Source organism: Bombus flavifrons, unplaced genomic scaffold (genome assembly GCF_040668555.2).
Source record: "Bombus flavifrons isolate JBK064 unplaced genomic scaffold, iyBomFlav1_principal scaffold0022, whole genome shotgun sequence".
Taxonomy (NCBI): Eukaryota; Metazoa; Arthropoda; class Insecta; order Hymenoptera; family Apidae; genus Bombus; species Bombus flavifrons.
Genome location: NW_027184767.1, coordinates 442,464 through 459,013, shown reverse-complemented (window position 1 = coordinate 459,013; position 16,550 = coordinate 442,464). Strand labels below are relative to the sequence as shown.

At 41.3% G+C, this 16,550-nt stretch overlaps 1 protein-coding gene across 1 annotated transcript; it reads right to left on the bottom strand.

The window, feature by feature from the left end:
* Positions 1–10,466: 10,466 nt before the first annotated feature.
* Positions 10,467–15,932, bottom strand: LOC138189254 (uncharacterized). Its single transcript, XM_069131385.1, has 2 exons — positions 15,149–15,932; positions 10,467–14,323 (listed from the first exon to the last, which is right to left on the bottom strand). The coding sequence occupies exons 1-2, from the start codon at positions 15,930–15,932 to the stop codon at positions 10,467–10,469; spliced, it is 4,641 nt and encodes a 1,546-aa protein (XP_068987486.1).
* Positions 15,933–16,550: the final 618 nt, after the last annotated feature.

Sequence of the window (16,550 nt, the reverse complement as noted above, 5' to 3'; positions counted from 1 at the left end):
TCTAAACTATTAATTTATAACATTTATGCTATTAATTTATAACATTTAAGCCATTAATTTCTAACTTTTGAACTGTTATTTTATACATTTAGCCATTAATTTATAACATTTAAGCTATTAATTTATATCATCTAAGCCATTAAATTATAACATTTAAGCTATTAATTTACAACATCTAAGCCACTAATTTAAAATATTTAAACTATTAATTTATATCATCTAAGCCATTAATTTATAATATTTAAGCCACTAATCTAAAACAATTCCTCCATTAATTCTTAACAACTATACCAATAATTTATAACCATATTCTCCCATTAATTCAAAGCAATTGTGCTCTTAATTTATAACAGTTGTACCATTAATCGGAAGCAACTCTACATTCATTGATTTAAATCAGTACCATCAATGTGAGTGAATTGATGATTTATATTGTATTATTTTATTAACGAAATCTTTCAGGTCCCTGGATTGCTATTTTATTTCTATATAGCATTATTTTTTAATTTTAAATACAGTACTTAATTTCTCATTTCACTATTTTGTATAAAAGCAGTGGTAACGCAGAGTGTAATTTTAAGATGTAATTTTCCATGTCTGCTAAAAACCAAGGAAACAACACCATATTCATGGAATCAAGGAAGCAAGTGTAGTTTAACCGAAGGCAACGACATCTTATCTGTAGCTGCACATGAGTCATAGGACATTTCAAATAGTGTTGTTGTTTTGCCTCGGAGTACCAAAACCGTTAGATTACAAGTAATTTAAAAACAAATAAACTCCGGACAAAACAATGCCGCCGCTACAATGTCGCTTTATTATAAAATAATTTTACATCTCTGCTTCCAATGCGTAAAAACTCATATGTAAATGGGACCCGAGCGTAGTTACCTCCTCGTAGTGGGTCCCGGTAATTGGTATCGTTTTCCAAATAATAATACACCAAGTACTATTTCGAATATTAGTATTATTATTCGAAAACGATATCAAGCTAAAAACTACTTGAATATAGTCAGGTCTTGATCACCCAAAATAGTTTTGGTGATCTAAACTGGACTAATTCCCCCCCCGCGGGGGCAACGTGGGACATCGTGGGACATCGCAGGACACCGTGGCATGCGAGCGTATTAGCTTTAATTAATCATAAGATAGATACCTATGTTATGTACATTGTAAGCTCATTCTGTACAAAGATACTTATCTATCTTGGAACGACAAATAAAGATCTCGTCTCTCTTGATCCCCTCGCTTACCATACTGGAAAAATTGTTCCCACGATATATCGGATCGCGATCACTCAGTTCTTTCAAACTGTCGCGTGGCGTACTCGCTCGCGTGTATTTCGGGTGCGTGCGGGTCAATGTGCTCTAGACAACTCTTCGGATTCGTAAGTCGCCCAAGGACAGCTCTGTCTTGGTGACTGCTCAACGTTTGCATCGGATCACGGGAGTTGTCGTCGTGCCGGTGATGCTTGCTAATCTGTTGGGGATTCAGTCGTGGATCTGCAGTCCTGTCCGATTGGTACTTCGGTACTCGGTCAGGGACCAGCAATTTCACGTCCTCCGTAATCCTGTTCGGCCCCGCGGGAGTGGACCCCACTGTTCAGTTGAGGTATTGCCTTCGTAATCCTGTTCAGCGGTCCCTCCCCGTGAGTGGACCCCACTGTTCAGTTGGGGCCTCGTGCCTTGGTAATCCTGTTCAGCGGTCCCTCCCTGTGAGTGGACCCCACTGTTCAGTTGGGGCCTCTTGCCTTCGTAATCCTGTTCAGCGGTCCCTCCCCGGGTTCCACTTGTTCAGTTGGAGTGTGTCAAGTTGCTGGCCTATGTGCTGGATCCACGGCTGAATTACTAGTGGATCACTGGCATCATCTGTCGGCGCCATCGACCGCGACTCGTGTAAGTTTCGAACGGCGAAACAGGAATCGAGTTACGGCCAATTCTTGGGCTTTCCGTTGAACCTCGGGGTTATCTCGTGTACGGGGGTACGTCGCGTAGGTTTGTTAGTTCTTTCGAGAGATCGCGATCTCGTCCGTTTCGGGACTGTGTCAGTAGCTTCATCTTCTTCTTTTCGCTCCAAGTTAGATAAATGTGTCTTTGATACCGAATGTTGCCAGTAGGGATGCGAATTATTGTTTATTTGTACTGATCGATGTAATCGTTGTGTGGGAGATAGATGATGCGTTACGTATGCCTTGTTCTACGTTTGTAAAGATTCATGTTAGCGCTGCGTTGGAGATATGTGTTTCGCAGTTAGACTACGAAACAACTATTTCTTTACGCAGGCCCATGGTCAAGTAGTGTCAAAACTGGAAATTCTGCCAATAGGTTGAATGTCGAGATCGATGTGTAGTGTTAAATAACCCATGGGCGGGTCTCGTGCGTAGTCACCTCCTCGTGGTGAGACCTGGTAATTGGCATCGTTTTCCAAAAATTAATCAGTCGATTAATCTTTGGAAAACGATACCAAGCCAAGAACTACCCAACAGTCCAGTTTGGATCAACAAAAGCCCCTAAGATCATTTTGGATGATCTACACTGGACTGCACTATTAATTTATAACATTTAAGCCATTAATTTACAATATTTACGTCATGAATTTACAACAATAAGTCACAAATTCATAACATTTAAGCTATTAATTTTTACATTTATACCATTAATTCCTAACACTCAAACTATTAATTTATAACACTTAAGCTATTAATTTATAACATTTAAGCAAATAATTAACAACGATTAAACTATTAATTTATAACAATTGAAACAATAATTGGCACATTTAAAACATTAATTTATAAGAATCAAACCATTCCTCGAGGAATCAGTAAGTCTCGCGCTAATAGCCCAATACATCGATAGATTTAACGAAGAAATACGTAACCGCGATTACAACCAATTAGATCATATTATTTGCTACATAATTAATAACTGTATCACGTACAGCGATGCAGGCGGTATTGAAGAAATAAAGCCATTTTATGTTACAACTATAACGAGTAAATTTAATCGTTTAACTTGTGAAGAATTAAAAAGGTACCTGACTTCTAAATAAGCATTAAATAAGAATCTTAAATATCGCAAACAGTGATGTAGGTGTTACTCAAGAAAAAAGAACGTTTTATTTTTTAATTAGCACGAGTAAATGAACGAATATCGATAATATAATATAACGCTTAATATGAATTTTATCTGTCTGATTATTTAATAGCTTAACTTATTTCACAGTAACGTCATCGACTGCACTTAGGCTCTTTTCCCTTTTTGTCCAAACTAATCGATAGTCGAAAACTAGTATCATGTAGGTGTGAATATAGTCTTAGTTTGTAGAAACTATTAAAATGATAAAACTGGATATCGTATTAAATCGTAAAAGATGCCAATTTACGATAAAAATTAAGAAATCGTTCAATTTGATTTTGTTACAATGGAAAAACCGTCTCCTGCTATGTCAAAAAATCGTTACCGTTTGATTAACAAACCGACGCCTTGTTATGATATATAAGGAACACGGAGGTCGCGCGCGAGCTCTTTTGTGCCTGAAATTCCGGAGAGTGAACATCGAAGAAGAACATAAATATCAGGTAAGTAAGAAAAAATATCAAACAACAACATTGTAACTAGTAATTTATAACGTCTAAACCATTAATTTACAACACTTAAGCTATTAATTTATAACATTCAAGCCATTAATTTATAACATTTAAGGAATTAATTTATAACGTCTAAACTATTAATTTATAACATTTATGCTATTAATTTATAACATTTAAGCCATTAATTTCTAACTTTTGAACTGTTATTTTATACATTTAGCCATTAATTTATAACATTTAAACTATTAATTTATATCATCTAAGCCATTAAATTATAACATTCAAGCTATTAGGTTAAGTAAAAAGTTCTGAGCGTTTTTCGCTAGATGTCTTTAGTGAGCCATATCTCACGATGTGCACATCGCATCGAGTCATAGTATACACCGATTTCAAGGTGATATTACGCATCAAAAAGGTTCTTTGTCAGTTTTGTGTTCGGTGAAGCCAGTTGTGTGTTACAGCGTTCGAAAATGGAGATAAAAAAAGAGAAAATTCGATACATTCTTCAGTACCACTACGACCAAGGTGAAAAGGCGGAGCAGGCGGCCAAAAAAATTTGTGCTGTTTATGGACCCAGTACAGTATCGAATGCAACAGCAAAGCGGTGGTTCCAACGATTCCGTTCTGGTAATATGGACGTCGAAGATGAGGCACGCTCTGGTAGGCCAATCGTCGAAAATGTGGATAAAATCATGGAAATCGTCGAGTCGGACCGGCATGTGAGCACTTATTCCATTGCCCAGGAACTGAAGATTAGCCAGAAAACCGTTTGGAACCATTTGCATAAGGCTGGTCTCAAGAAGAAGCTCGACGTATGGGTGCCACATGAATTGACGCAAAAGAACCTTTTGGACCGAATTGATGCCTGCGATTCTTTGTTGAGACGTAACGAAATCGACCCATTTTTGAAGCGGATGGTGACTGGCGATGAAAAATGGGTCACATACGAGAACAACAGCCGAAAAAGATCGTGGTCCAATCGCGGTGGGCCGGCCCAAACGATCGCCAAGCGTGGATTAACGGCCAAGAAGGTTTTATTGTGTGTTTGGTGGGATTGGAAGGGAATCATCCATTATGAGCTGCTCCCATCGGGGCAAACACTTAATTCGGACCTCTATTGTCAACAACTGACCAGACTGAAGCAGGCGATCGACCAGAAGCGGCCAGAATTGGCCAATAGGAAAGGTGTTGTGTTCCATCAAGACAACGCCAGGCCGCACACATCTTTAACGACGCGTCAGAAGCTCCGAGAGCTTGGCTGGGAGGTTCTATCGCATCCGCCGTACAGTCCAGACCTGGCACCAAGCGATTATCACCTTTTTAAGTTTTTGCAAAATTTTCTTGATGGTACAAAACTGGCCTCAAGAGAGGCTTGTGAAAATGAGCTGGTCAAGTTTTTTACCAATAGGGACGAGGACTTCTTCAACCGCGGAATTATGAAATTGCCTTCAAAATGGACAAAAGTAATCGAACAAAACGGCGCATATTTAATCTAAATCGAATAATCTTGACTATGTTAATTTCATCGTCGAAATAAAGCGAAAAAGCGCTCAGAACTTTTTACTTCACCTAATATTAATTTATAACATTTAAACTGTTAATTTATAACATTTAAACCATTAATTTACAGCATTTAATGTGTTATTTTATACATTTAAGCCATTAATTTATAACATTTAAGCTATTAATTTATAACATTTAAGCCATTAATTTCTAACTTTTGAACTGTTATTTTATACATTTTGCCAATAATTTATAACATTTAAACTATTAATTTATATCATCTAAGCCATTAAATTATAACATTTAAGCTATTAATTTACAACATCTAAGCCACTAATTTACAATATTTAAACTATTAATTTATATCATCTAAGCCATTAATTTATAATATTTAAGCCATTAATCTAAAACAATTCCTCCATTAATTCTTAACAACTATACCAATAATTTATAACCATATTCTCCCATTAATTCAAAGTAATTGTGCTCTTAATTTATAACAGTTGTACCATTAATCGGAAGCAACTCTACATTCATTGATTTAAATCAGTACCATCAATGTGAGTGAATTAATGATTTATATTGTATTATTTTATTAACGAAATCTTTCAGGTCCCTGGATTGCTATTTTATTTCTATATAGCATTATTTTTTAATTTTAAATACAGTACTTAATTTCTCATTTCACTATTTTGTATAAAAGCAGTGGTAACGCAGAGTGTAATTTTAAGAAGTAATTTTCCATGTCTGCTAAAAACCAAGGAAACAACACCATATTCATGGAATCAAGGAAGCAAGTGTAGTTTAACCGAAGGCAACGACATCTTATCTGTAGCTGCACATGAGTCATAGGACATTTCAAATAGTGTTGTTGTTTTGCCTCGGAGTACCAAAACCGTTAGATTACAAGTAATTTAAAAACAAATATACTCCGGACAAAACAATGCCGCCGCTACAATGTCGCTTTATTATAAAATAATTTTACGTCTCTGCTTCCAATGCGTAAAAACTCATATGTAAATGGGACCCGAGCGTAGTTACCTCCTCGTTTTTGGTCCCGGTAATTGGTATCGTTTTCCAAATAATAATACACCAAGTACTATTTCGAATATAAGTATTATTATTCGAAAACGATATCAAGCTAAAAACTACATGAATATAATCTGGTCTTGATCACCCAAAATAGTTTTGGTGATCTAAACTGGACTAATACCCCCCGCGGGGGCAACGTGGGACATCGTGGAACATCGCAGGACACCGTGGCATGCGAGCGTATTAGCTTTAATTAATCATAAGATAGATACCTATGTTATGTACATTGTAAGCTCATTCTGTACAAAGATACTTATCTATCTTGGAACGACAAATAAAGATCTCGTCTCTCTTGATCCCCTCGCTTACCATACTGGAAAAATTGTTCCCACGATATATCGGTTCGCGATCAGTCAGTTCTTTCAAACTGTCGCTTGGCGTACTCGCTCGCGTTTATTTCGGGTGCGTGCGGGTCAATGTGCTCTAGACAACTCTTCGGATTCGTAAGTCGCCCAAGGACAGCTCTGTCTTGGTGACTGCTCAACGTTTGCATCGGATCACGGGAGTTGTCGCCGTGCCGGTGTTGCTTGCTAATCTGTTGGGGATTCACTCGTGGATCTGCAGTCCTGTCCGATTGGTACTTGGGTACTCGATCAGAGACCACCAATTTCACGTCCTCCGTAATCCTGTTCGGCCCCGCGGGAGTGGACCCCACGGTTCAGTTGAGGTATTGCCTTCGTAATCCTTGTCAGCGGTCCCTCCCCGTGAGTGGACCCCACTGTTCAGTTGGGGCTTCGTGCCTTGGTAATCCTGTTCAGCGGTCCCTCCCTGTGAGTGGACCCCACTGTTCAGTTGGGGCCTCTTGCCTTCGTAATCCTGTTCAGCGGTCCCTCCCCGGGTTCCACTTGTTCAGTTGGAGTGTGTCAAGTTGCTGGCCTATGTGCTGGATCCACGGCTGAATTACTAGTGGATCACTGGCATCATCTGTCGGCGCCATCGACCGCGACTCGTGTAAGTTTCGAACGGCGAAACAGGAATCGAGTTACGGCCAATTCTTGGGCTTTCCGTTGAACCTCGGGGTTATCTCGTGTACGGGGGTACGTCGCGTAGGTTTGTTAGTTCTTTCGAGAGATCGCGATCTCGTCCGTTTCGGGACAGTGTCAGTAGCTTCATCTTCTTCTTTTCGTTCCAAGTTAGATAAATGTGTCTTTGATACCGAATGTTGCCAGTAGGGATGCGAATTATTGTATATTTGTACTGATCGATGTAATCGTTGTCTGGGAGATAGATGATGCGTTAAGTATGCCTTGTTCTACGTTTGTAAAGATTCATGTTAGCGCTGCGTTGGAGATATGTGTTTCGCAGTTAGACTACGAAACAACTATTTCTTTACGCAGGCCCATGGTCAAGTAGTGTCAAAACTGGACATTCTGCCAATAGGTTGAATGTCGAGATCGATGTGTAGTGTTAAATAACCCATGGGCGGGTCTCGTGCGTAGTCACCTCCTCGTGGTGAGACCTGGTAATTGGCATCGTTTTCCAAAAATTAATCAGTCGATTAATCTTTGGAAAACGATACCAAGCCAAGAACTACGCAACAGTCCAGTTTGGATCACCAAAAGCCCCTAAGATCATTTTGGATGATCTACACTGGACTGCACTATTAATTTATGACATTTAAGCCATTAATTTACAATATTTACGTCATGAATTTACAACAATAAGTCACAAATTCATAACATTTAAGCTATTAATTTTTACATTTATACCATTAATTCCTAACATTCAAACTATTAATTTATAACACTTAAGCTATTAATTTATAACATTTAAGCAAATAATTAACAACGATTAAACTATTAATTTATAACAATTGAAACATTAATTGGCACATTTAAAACATTAATTTATAAGAATCAAACCATTCCTCGAGGAATCAGTAAGTCTCGCGCTAATAGTCCAATACATCGGTAGATTTAACGAAGAAATACGTAACCGCGATTACAGCCAATTAGATCATATTATTTGCTACATAATTAATAACTGTATCACTTACAGCGTTGCAGGCGGTATTGAAGAAATAAAGCCATTTTATGTTACAACTATAACGAGTAAATTTAATCGTTTAACTCGTGAAGAAATAAAAAGGTACCTGACTTCTAAATAAGCATTAAATAAGAATCTTAAATATCGCAAACAGTGATGTAGGTGTTACTCAAGAAAAAAGAACGTTTTATTTTTTAATTAGCACGAGTAAATGAACGAATATCGATATTATAATATAACGCTTAATATGAATTTTATCTGTCTGATTATTTAATAGCTTAACTTATTTCACAGTAACGTCATCGACTGCCCTTAGGCTCTTTTCCCTTTTTGTCCAATCTAATCGATAGTCGAAAACTAGTATCATGTAGGTGTGAATTTAGTCTTAGTTTGTAGAAACTATTAAAATGATAAAAATGGATATCGTATTAAATCGTAAATGATGCCAATTTACGATAAAAATTAAGAAATCGTTCAATTTGATTTTGTTACAATGGAAAGACCGTCTCCTGCTATGTCAAAAAATCGTTACCGTTTGATTAACAAACCGACGCCTTGTTAAGTTATATAAGGAACACGGAAGTCGCGCGCGAGCTCTTTTGTGCCTGAAATTCCGGAGAGTGAACATCGAAGAAGAACATAAATATCAGGTAAGTAAGAAAAAATATCAAACAACAACATTGTAACTAGTAATTTATAACGTCTAAACCATTAATTTACAACACTTAAGCTATTCATTTATAACATTCAAGCCATTAATTTATAACATTTAAGGAATTAATTTATAACGTCTAAACTATTAATTTATAACATTTATGCTATTAATTTATAACATTTAAGCCATTAATTTCTATCTTTTGAACTGTTATTTTATACATTTAGCCATTAATTTATAACATTTAAACTATTAATTTATATCATCTAAGCCATTAAATTATAACATTCAAGCTATTAATTTATAACATTTATACTGTTAATTTATAACATTTAAACCATTAATTTACAGCATTTAAAGTGTTATTTTATACATTTAAGCCATTAATTTATAACATTTAAGCAATTAGTTTCTAACATTTAAACTATTAATTTCTAACATTTAAGCCATTAATTTCTAACATTTAAGCAATTAATTGTCAACATCTGAGCCACTAATTTACAACATTTAAACTGTTGTTTTATACATTTAAGCTATTATTTTATAACATTTAAGCTATTAATTAACAACATCTAAGCCATTAATTTACAACATTTAAAGTGTTATTTTATACATTTAAGCTATTAATTTATAACATTTAAGCTATTAATTTATAACATTTAAGCCATTAATTTAGAATATTTACGTCATGAATTTACAACAATAAGTCACAAATTCATAACATTTATGTAAATTCGGCCAATCGCGGGGAGACGCAATCGCGAGGAGAGACGTCAACGGGAGTCGTAAATTCCCGTTACGATTATATTAATCGACACCACGAGTTGATCGATCCCCTGATTTCCGTTAAGATAATAGGGGTGATTAAGTTTATATAACACTGTGATTCACAGAATTATAAAATATATATTTCCAACACTTAAACTACACTGTTGAGTAGATACAAATCGTCAGTAACAACTTGTCGCACGAATATGAGATAGACACGAATAATAGAGCAAAGTTCGTACAGTCGAATTTCGTATGTTAGTGGACGGGAGAGTTAGATGCTACACGTCGACGTTGTTTTTCTTTCTACTAATTGTCGCCCTTAGGCTAGCACGGAAGAAAGCTCGGTGTGGGTGTGCCCTTTGCATGAAGAACGCGGATTCGTTATTCACGTTGTTCTTCAGGAAAAGTGAGGGCAACGATCCGCGATGTCGATTGGCTGTGACCCATGCTGAAACCTGAAGGAGTGAGTCGGAGTCCTCCTACCAACGTGGTTCATAAATGACCTTGCACATGGGAAAACTTAGCCTGTTCTGTTAGACAGATGTTTGGTTTTTCCTAATGGGCGCGTACCCGCTTTCTCCGCATTTTTGATTGCGCCTAATAAACCCAAGGACCTCTCTAAAAAACCAGATGTGCGTCGCAAATATTTCTAGCCTTAAGAAAACTTTCAGGACGACGGATGGAATGCAGATACATGTGTACAGAATGCAAGAGAAAGTTATGGTCGGTCCTCAGGTTTATTGAGGGTCGAAATGACGTTACGCAGGCCGTCGGCTGGCCGGTCGCGAGAGATGCAGCGCAGATGTTTTAGGCGACGTAACATCCTCCCCCCGTTGAGAGGGCACCGATCAAATTCTGCCTGTGGAGTCAGGTGCGTCGTTTGTCCATTTCCTTCGCTCCGGGTTGATGCTCGGATTCATCTGTTTCTGGTTGAATGGGTAAGGGGACCAATCTTTTGACACCACGGTCCAGGATACTCGTTGCCTTCTGCACGGTAGCGGTCCGTATGATTCCGTCGGCTCCTGGATGGACTTTGATTGCGCGGCCCAAAGGCCACTGCATGGATGGGACGTTATCCTCCCTGAGGATTACGACGGTGCCTTCACGGATGTCGTGTTTTCCCTTGTCCCATTTGTTGCGGCGGGTCAGCTCGTTGAGGTACTCTCGATTCCACCTGCTCCAGAAGTACTGCTTGATCTGGTGGATGCGCTGCCAACTAGATAGCCGGCCTGATGGAACTGTCCTGAAATCACGCTCCCGTAAACTCGTTAATGTATCGCCGATTAGAAAGTGACCGGGAGTGAGGACAGGGGGATCTTTCGGATCGGACGAGATGGGAGTCAGTGGACGTGAATTGAGAATTGCTTCAATCTCAATCACAAGGGTGTTAAGGTGTTCAAAGGTCAAGAGCTCCGTGCCGACGACGCGGATGAGGTGACGTTTGAACGATTTTACGGCGGCTTCCCATAAACCGCCAAAATGTGGTGAGTTTGGGGGGTTGAAACGCCATTGTATCTGTCGGTCGGCGAGAAAATTCTGCACCTTTTCCTTGTGGTCGTCGGACTGTAATAGGGTTCGGAGTTCTTGTAATTCCCGATTAGCTCCGACGAAATTGGTGCCATTGTCGGTGAGGATGGTTGCGCAGTATTCTCTTCGGGAGATGAATCGGCGTAGAACGGCTAGGAATGCGTCGGTAGTTAGATCGCTGACTAACTCGATGTGGACGGCTTTTGTTGCTAGACATACGAATATGGCAACGTATACCTTCACTTTACTGCGGTTACGATTCCTTCTCTCTTTGATATAGAGCGGACCGCAGTAGTCGATTCCGACGTTCGTAAACGGCCGCGATTCGGTAATACGCGCCTCTGGTAAATCCCCCATCAAGTACTCTACTGGTGGAGGATTAGCTCTGCAGCAACGGACGCACCTTTTGATAGTGCGCCACACTTGGCTACGGCCGTCGATCGGCCAATAGCGTAGTCTCACGGCGTATAATGTAGCTTGTGTCCCTGTGTGGTGGTTGTTTCGATGTTCTTCGTTTATAATGATCTCGGTAATTGTCGATTTCGGCAAAATAATTGGATGCTTTTGCCTGAATGGGATAGCAGAGTTGGTCAGTCGTCCTCCGACGCGTAGTATCCCCTCTTCGTCGAGGAATGGATTTAGTGGCTGTAGTTTTCTTCCAACATCCTTGCTTCGATCTTTCTGCAGTATCCGAATCTCCGCTGCGAAGTGTCGGGATTGGATTATCTTGATCAATTTATTATGTGCGGTGGTTAATTCGTCCGTTGTTAGATGGGAGGATCGGTTCTGCTTATATTTCCATCGAAGACACCAAGAGACGACTCTTATTAGTCTTGTCCAGGATGAATATCCATGGAGGAGTGTGTTGTCGATGGTACTAGTTGTTAGACATATCGTCTTCTTTTGTTCTGGGAGTTCTCCCAGCGTCGTGGGTATCCAGATCGGCCAGTTTTCCTCTTGTTGTTTGAGCCATTCGGGTCGGTTTTTCCAGATGGTCGGGCGCAGAAATTCCTTGGGAGTCTGCCCGCGGGAGATGAGATCTGCTGGATTATCGTTGGTGGGCACATGACGCCAATCGTCGATGTTTGTTTTCGTCTGGATCTCGGCTACGCGGTTCGCCACGAAGGTTTTCAACATGTGTGGCGAGGACTTGATCCACTGAAGCACTATAGTAGAATCCGTCCAATACACAGTGCGAGAAATCTTTATATTGAGGGACTTCTTTATCAAGGACATAAGTGAGGCGAGGAGTAATGCTCCGCTTAACTCGAGTCGTGGGATTGTCAACGATTTTAGTGGCGCGACCTTAGATCGAGCCGTGAGTATCTGAGTTTGTGTGTGTCCCTCCGGATTGGTGCTGCGTAGATAGACACATGCTCCGTATGCCCTTTCACTGGCGTCGCAGAAACCGTGCAGCTCTATATGATTAGCTGCCTTGATTATGGTTTTACGAGGGAACCGAATATCATTAAGCAAGGGTAGTTGGATATGATATCGATCCCATTCAGTATGCAACTCTGCTGGTAGGGATTCGTCCCAATCAATTTTTAATGCCCAGACGCGTTGAAGCAATATTTTTGCTTTGACAATCACTGGCGCGAGCAAACCAAGTGGATCATAGATTCGGGCTATCACCGAACTCATTGATCGTTTAGTGACTCGAGTGATGGTCGCTGTGGGTTCAACTGAGTAAAGGATTGCGTCTTCCTGAGAATCCCAATAAATGCCTAAAGTCTTCAACGTCTGTGACTCGCCCAATTGTAGCCTTCTATTGGTATCTCTTTCTGTTAGTCCTCGCAATATGTCCTTGTCATTGGATGCCCATTCCCGGATATGTAAGCCGGCCGATCTGAGAAGGTCTGTGAGTTCGTGTCTTACCGATAGTAATTCTTCTTTTGTGTCGGCTCCAGTGAGGGCATCGTCGACATAAAAATCGCGCTGCACAACCGCTGCTGCTCGCGGGAATCGATGTCCTTCGTCTTCTGCTAATTGTTTGAGGCATCGGAGGGCCAAGTATGGGGCAGCTGATAGTCCGAACGTCACGGTGTTAAGTTGATATGTATCGACCTCCCCGTTGGAATTACGCCATAGAATGAGTTGATATTTACGATCTTCTGGACGTACGAGGATTTGTCGATACATCTTCTCAATGTCACCCGTTAGAACATATTGATGCGACCGGAATCTCAATAGAATTTCAATTAGATCTTCCTGTAATTTAGGTCCTGTATGTAGCATGTCGTTGAGGGATACTCCGGTAGTGCTGATTGCTGATCCGTCGAAAACAACTCGGAGTTTCGTAGTATCACTCGATTCCTTTATCACGCCGTGATGAGGCAAATAATAACCGTTGGTTGTGGGAAGGTCAGGCGTGATCTTCGTCATATGACCCAAGTCTAGATACTCTTGGATCACCGCACTATACGCGGCTTCGAATTGCTTGTCGCGTTGGAATCGGCGATGGAGCGAGGCGAGTCTACTCATGGCAACGGACCTTGACGTCCCCAGCGTGGGAAGCTTCTCGTTGAATGGCAGGGCGACGACGTATCGCCCTTCCTTGTTGCGTTGGACATGGTTGCGGAAATGCTCCTCACATTGTAATTCCGCCTCTGAGAAATGCGTGGTAGGTGGTCCCTCATCGATTTCCCAAAAACGTGCGAGATCCGCTTGTAGGTCGGTGGTGGTGACGTGAAAGGAATGGATCCCCGCGCGAGCTGGCGGGCTCCCCCCGATAACCCAACCGAATCGAGTCTTTTGCAAACACAGCTCCGTATCGGTGGATTGGGATAGTTTGATCTGTCCGACACAAAAGGATGCTAAGGTTGGTCCCGAACTCAATAATATGTCGATCGGGCCTGGTCGATGAAATGCTGGGTCGGCTAATTTTATATTTTTGGGTAGCTGGATGACGGACCTATCGATTGGTTGATCTGGAACGACTGCCGATATTATTGGGATTACTAAGAACGTTACTATGCGTTTATATTTGCCATCCATAGAAACAATGGTGGCCGTGATCTGGCTCTTGGCAATTGTCGTCAAATCATCGAGGGTGCCGATTGGGACTGAACATCTCCTTCGTTTCATACCGAGGGATTTTGCGAATTTCTCACTCATGAAATTCATACTAGATCCGGTATCTAGCAATGCTCTGGCTCGGATTGGTGAGGCCCTTTTGTCTAGCACATCGATCTGTGCTGTGACCAGTAGATCGTGATGTAGTATGCCGTTTGGAGATGTATTTTCCCATTCGGTCCACCCTTTTGTAGTTTGTTGAGCTAGTCAGTTTAGCTCGGGTTGGGACTTGGATAAGGTGTGTATGGCGGTGCCCTTGGTCCGTGGGGAGCTTGACTCAGGAACTTTCGAGTCTTTAGGAGCCGAATATGTATGCTTCCGGGATGATTCGGTTGTCCGTCTGGACTTATGATACGAACGTGACTTCGATGATCCCGGGGGGGATTGTCTCTTAGATCGTTTATGCGATGAACGACTGCCCGGCGACCGACCGCTCGATGAACGACCGCTCGAGGACCGACCGCTCGATGACCGACCGCTAGACGACCGACTGCTGGACGACCGATTGCTAGATGACTGACTACTCGACGAACGTGGAATTATCTGCGTTTGCTCTCGGTGTAGGTAGGTGTTGTGTCGTTGCCCGCAGATATGACACGAACCCGCTGTGCACTGTGTCAGCGAATGTCCGCTGCCTAGGCAGTTTATACATAACGCTGCCCCTTTTACGATTTGAAAGCGTTCTACCGCCGATTTGGCTTTGAAGACCTTACAATGTCTGAGTACGTGGGGTCCGCTGCAGGTCGGGCACACTAATGTCTTGCTGGTTGTGGCAAAGGTTCGGCCGCGCGGTACGTTTTGTCGATGACGATGTTTTTTGTGGGTTGATCCTTTCGTTTCCTTTGATTTAGAAAGGAGTTGATTACCGTTTGCCCGTGTTTTCAGAAATTCCATAAGATGTTGATAGGAAGGCACGTCTTGGTTTGGCAACGTGCGCTGCCATTTACGCATGCTGGACGAAGGTAATTTCGATGCAAGCAACTCGATAATCACTATATCTGATGTTACAGGCTGCCCTAATTTTTCGAGCGCTTTCAAATTTACGCTGACGGTTTCCAGCAAATCTTCAATGGCTTCTGGAGTTTCCCTTTTTATTTCGGGATAACTGCGCAGTAATTCCCAATGACGCATACAGATCCGGAGGGCACAATTAAATTTCTCCTTCAGTGTGTTGAGCGCGATGGGATAGTTGGCCTCTGTGAGTTCTAAGGATTGTATGCTCCGTGCGGCCCGTCCAGTTATAGAGGAGCGTAGATGTTGAAACCTTTGGACGTTAGTTAAGTTCTCATTGCGATCCACTGTGGATAAGAACGTGTCGTAGAAATAGGTCCAGTTCTCGAGGGCACCGTCGAATTGAGGTAAACGGACCTCTGGCAAAGTGATTGGTCTCGTCTCCGGTTTCACGCATGGATCGCGGGTCTTTGTTGGCGAAGGGGTTACTGATGGTAGTCGGTCGAAGAGGTCCATGATCTGTACGTCAATCCTATGATGCTCTCGCAATAAAGAATCTGCACGAGCTATTTCCCCCTCATCTAACACTTCTAATTCCTCTTGCACCGCGCAGATTTCTCGCCAATTTTCGTCGAACGAATTACGGCAAGCTGTTAGATAGTTTTTGTCTACCCGTTCAGACTCTTCATATTCCTCGAGTTGACGCTTCGTGGTTGCAAATCGGCTGACTAAGGCACTTCGTCTACGCCGCAACGTGCTGATCGATTCAGCTTGAGCCATATTTGAATTTAATAATCGGAATGGGCTTACCTTAATCAAATGGACGTTGATCTAGGAATCGGTAGCTACTCGTTACAGTGCGGTGTGGGCTCGCGTATGTGCTGAGCGATGAAGGAGTTCCTTTCCGAGGGCAGCTCCTTTGGTTAGTTGCTTAAGTCGTTGGAATGTGGATTTCACGCGACACTGTATAGTCACGGGTCAATGCACTTTTTAATGGCGCAAAATCCGGCTCGAAGGACCATGTAAATTCGGCCAATCGCGGGGAGACGCAATCGCGAGGAGAGACGTCAACGGGAGTCGTAAATTCCCGTTACGATTATATTAATCGACACCACGAGTTGATCGATCCCCTGATTTCCGTTAAGATAATAGGGGTGATTAAGTTTATATAACACTGTGATTCACAGAATTATAAAATATATATTTCCAACACTTAAACTACACTGTTGAGTAGATACAAATCGTCAGTAACAACTTGTCGCACGAATATGAGATAGACACGAATAATAGAGCAAAGTTCGTACAGTCGAATTTCGTATGTTAGTGGACGGGAGAGTTAGATGCTACACGTCGACGTTGTTTTTCTTTCTACTAATTGTCGCCCTTAGGCTAGCACGG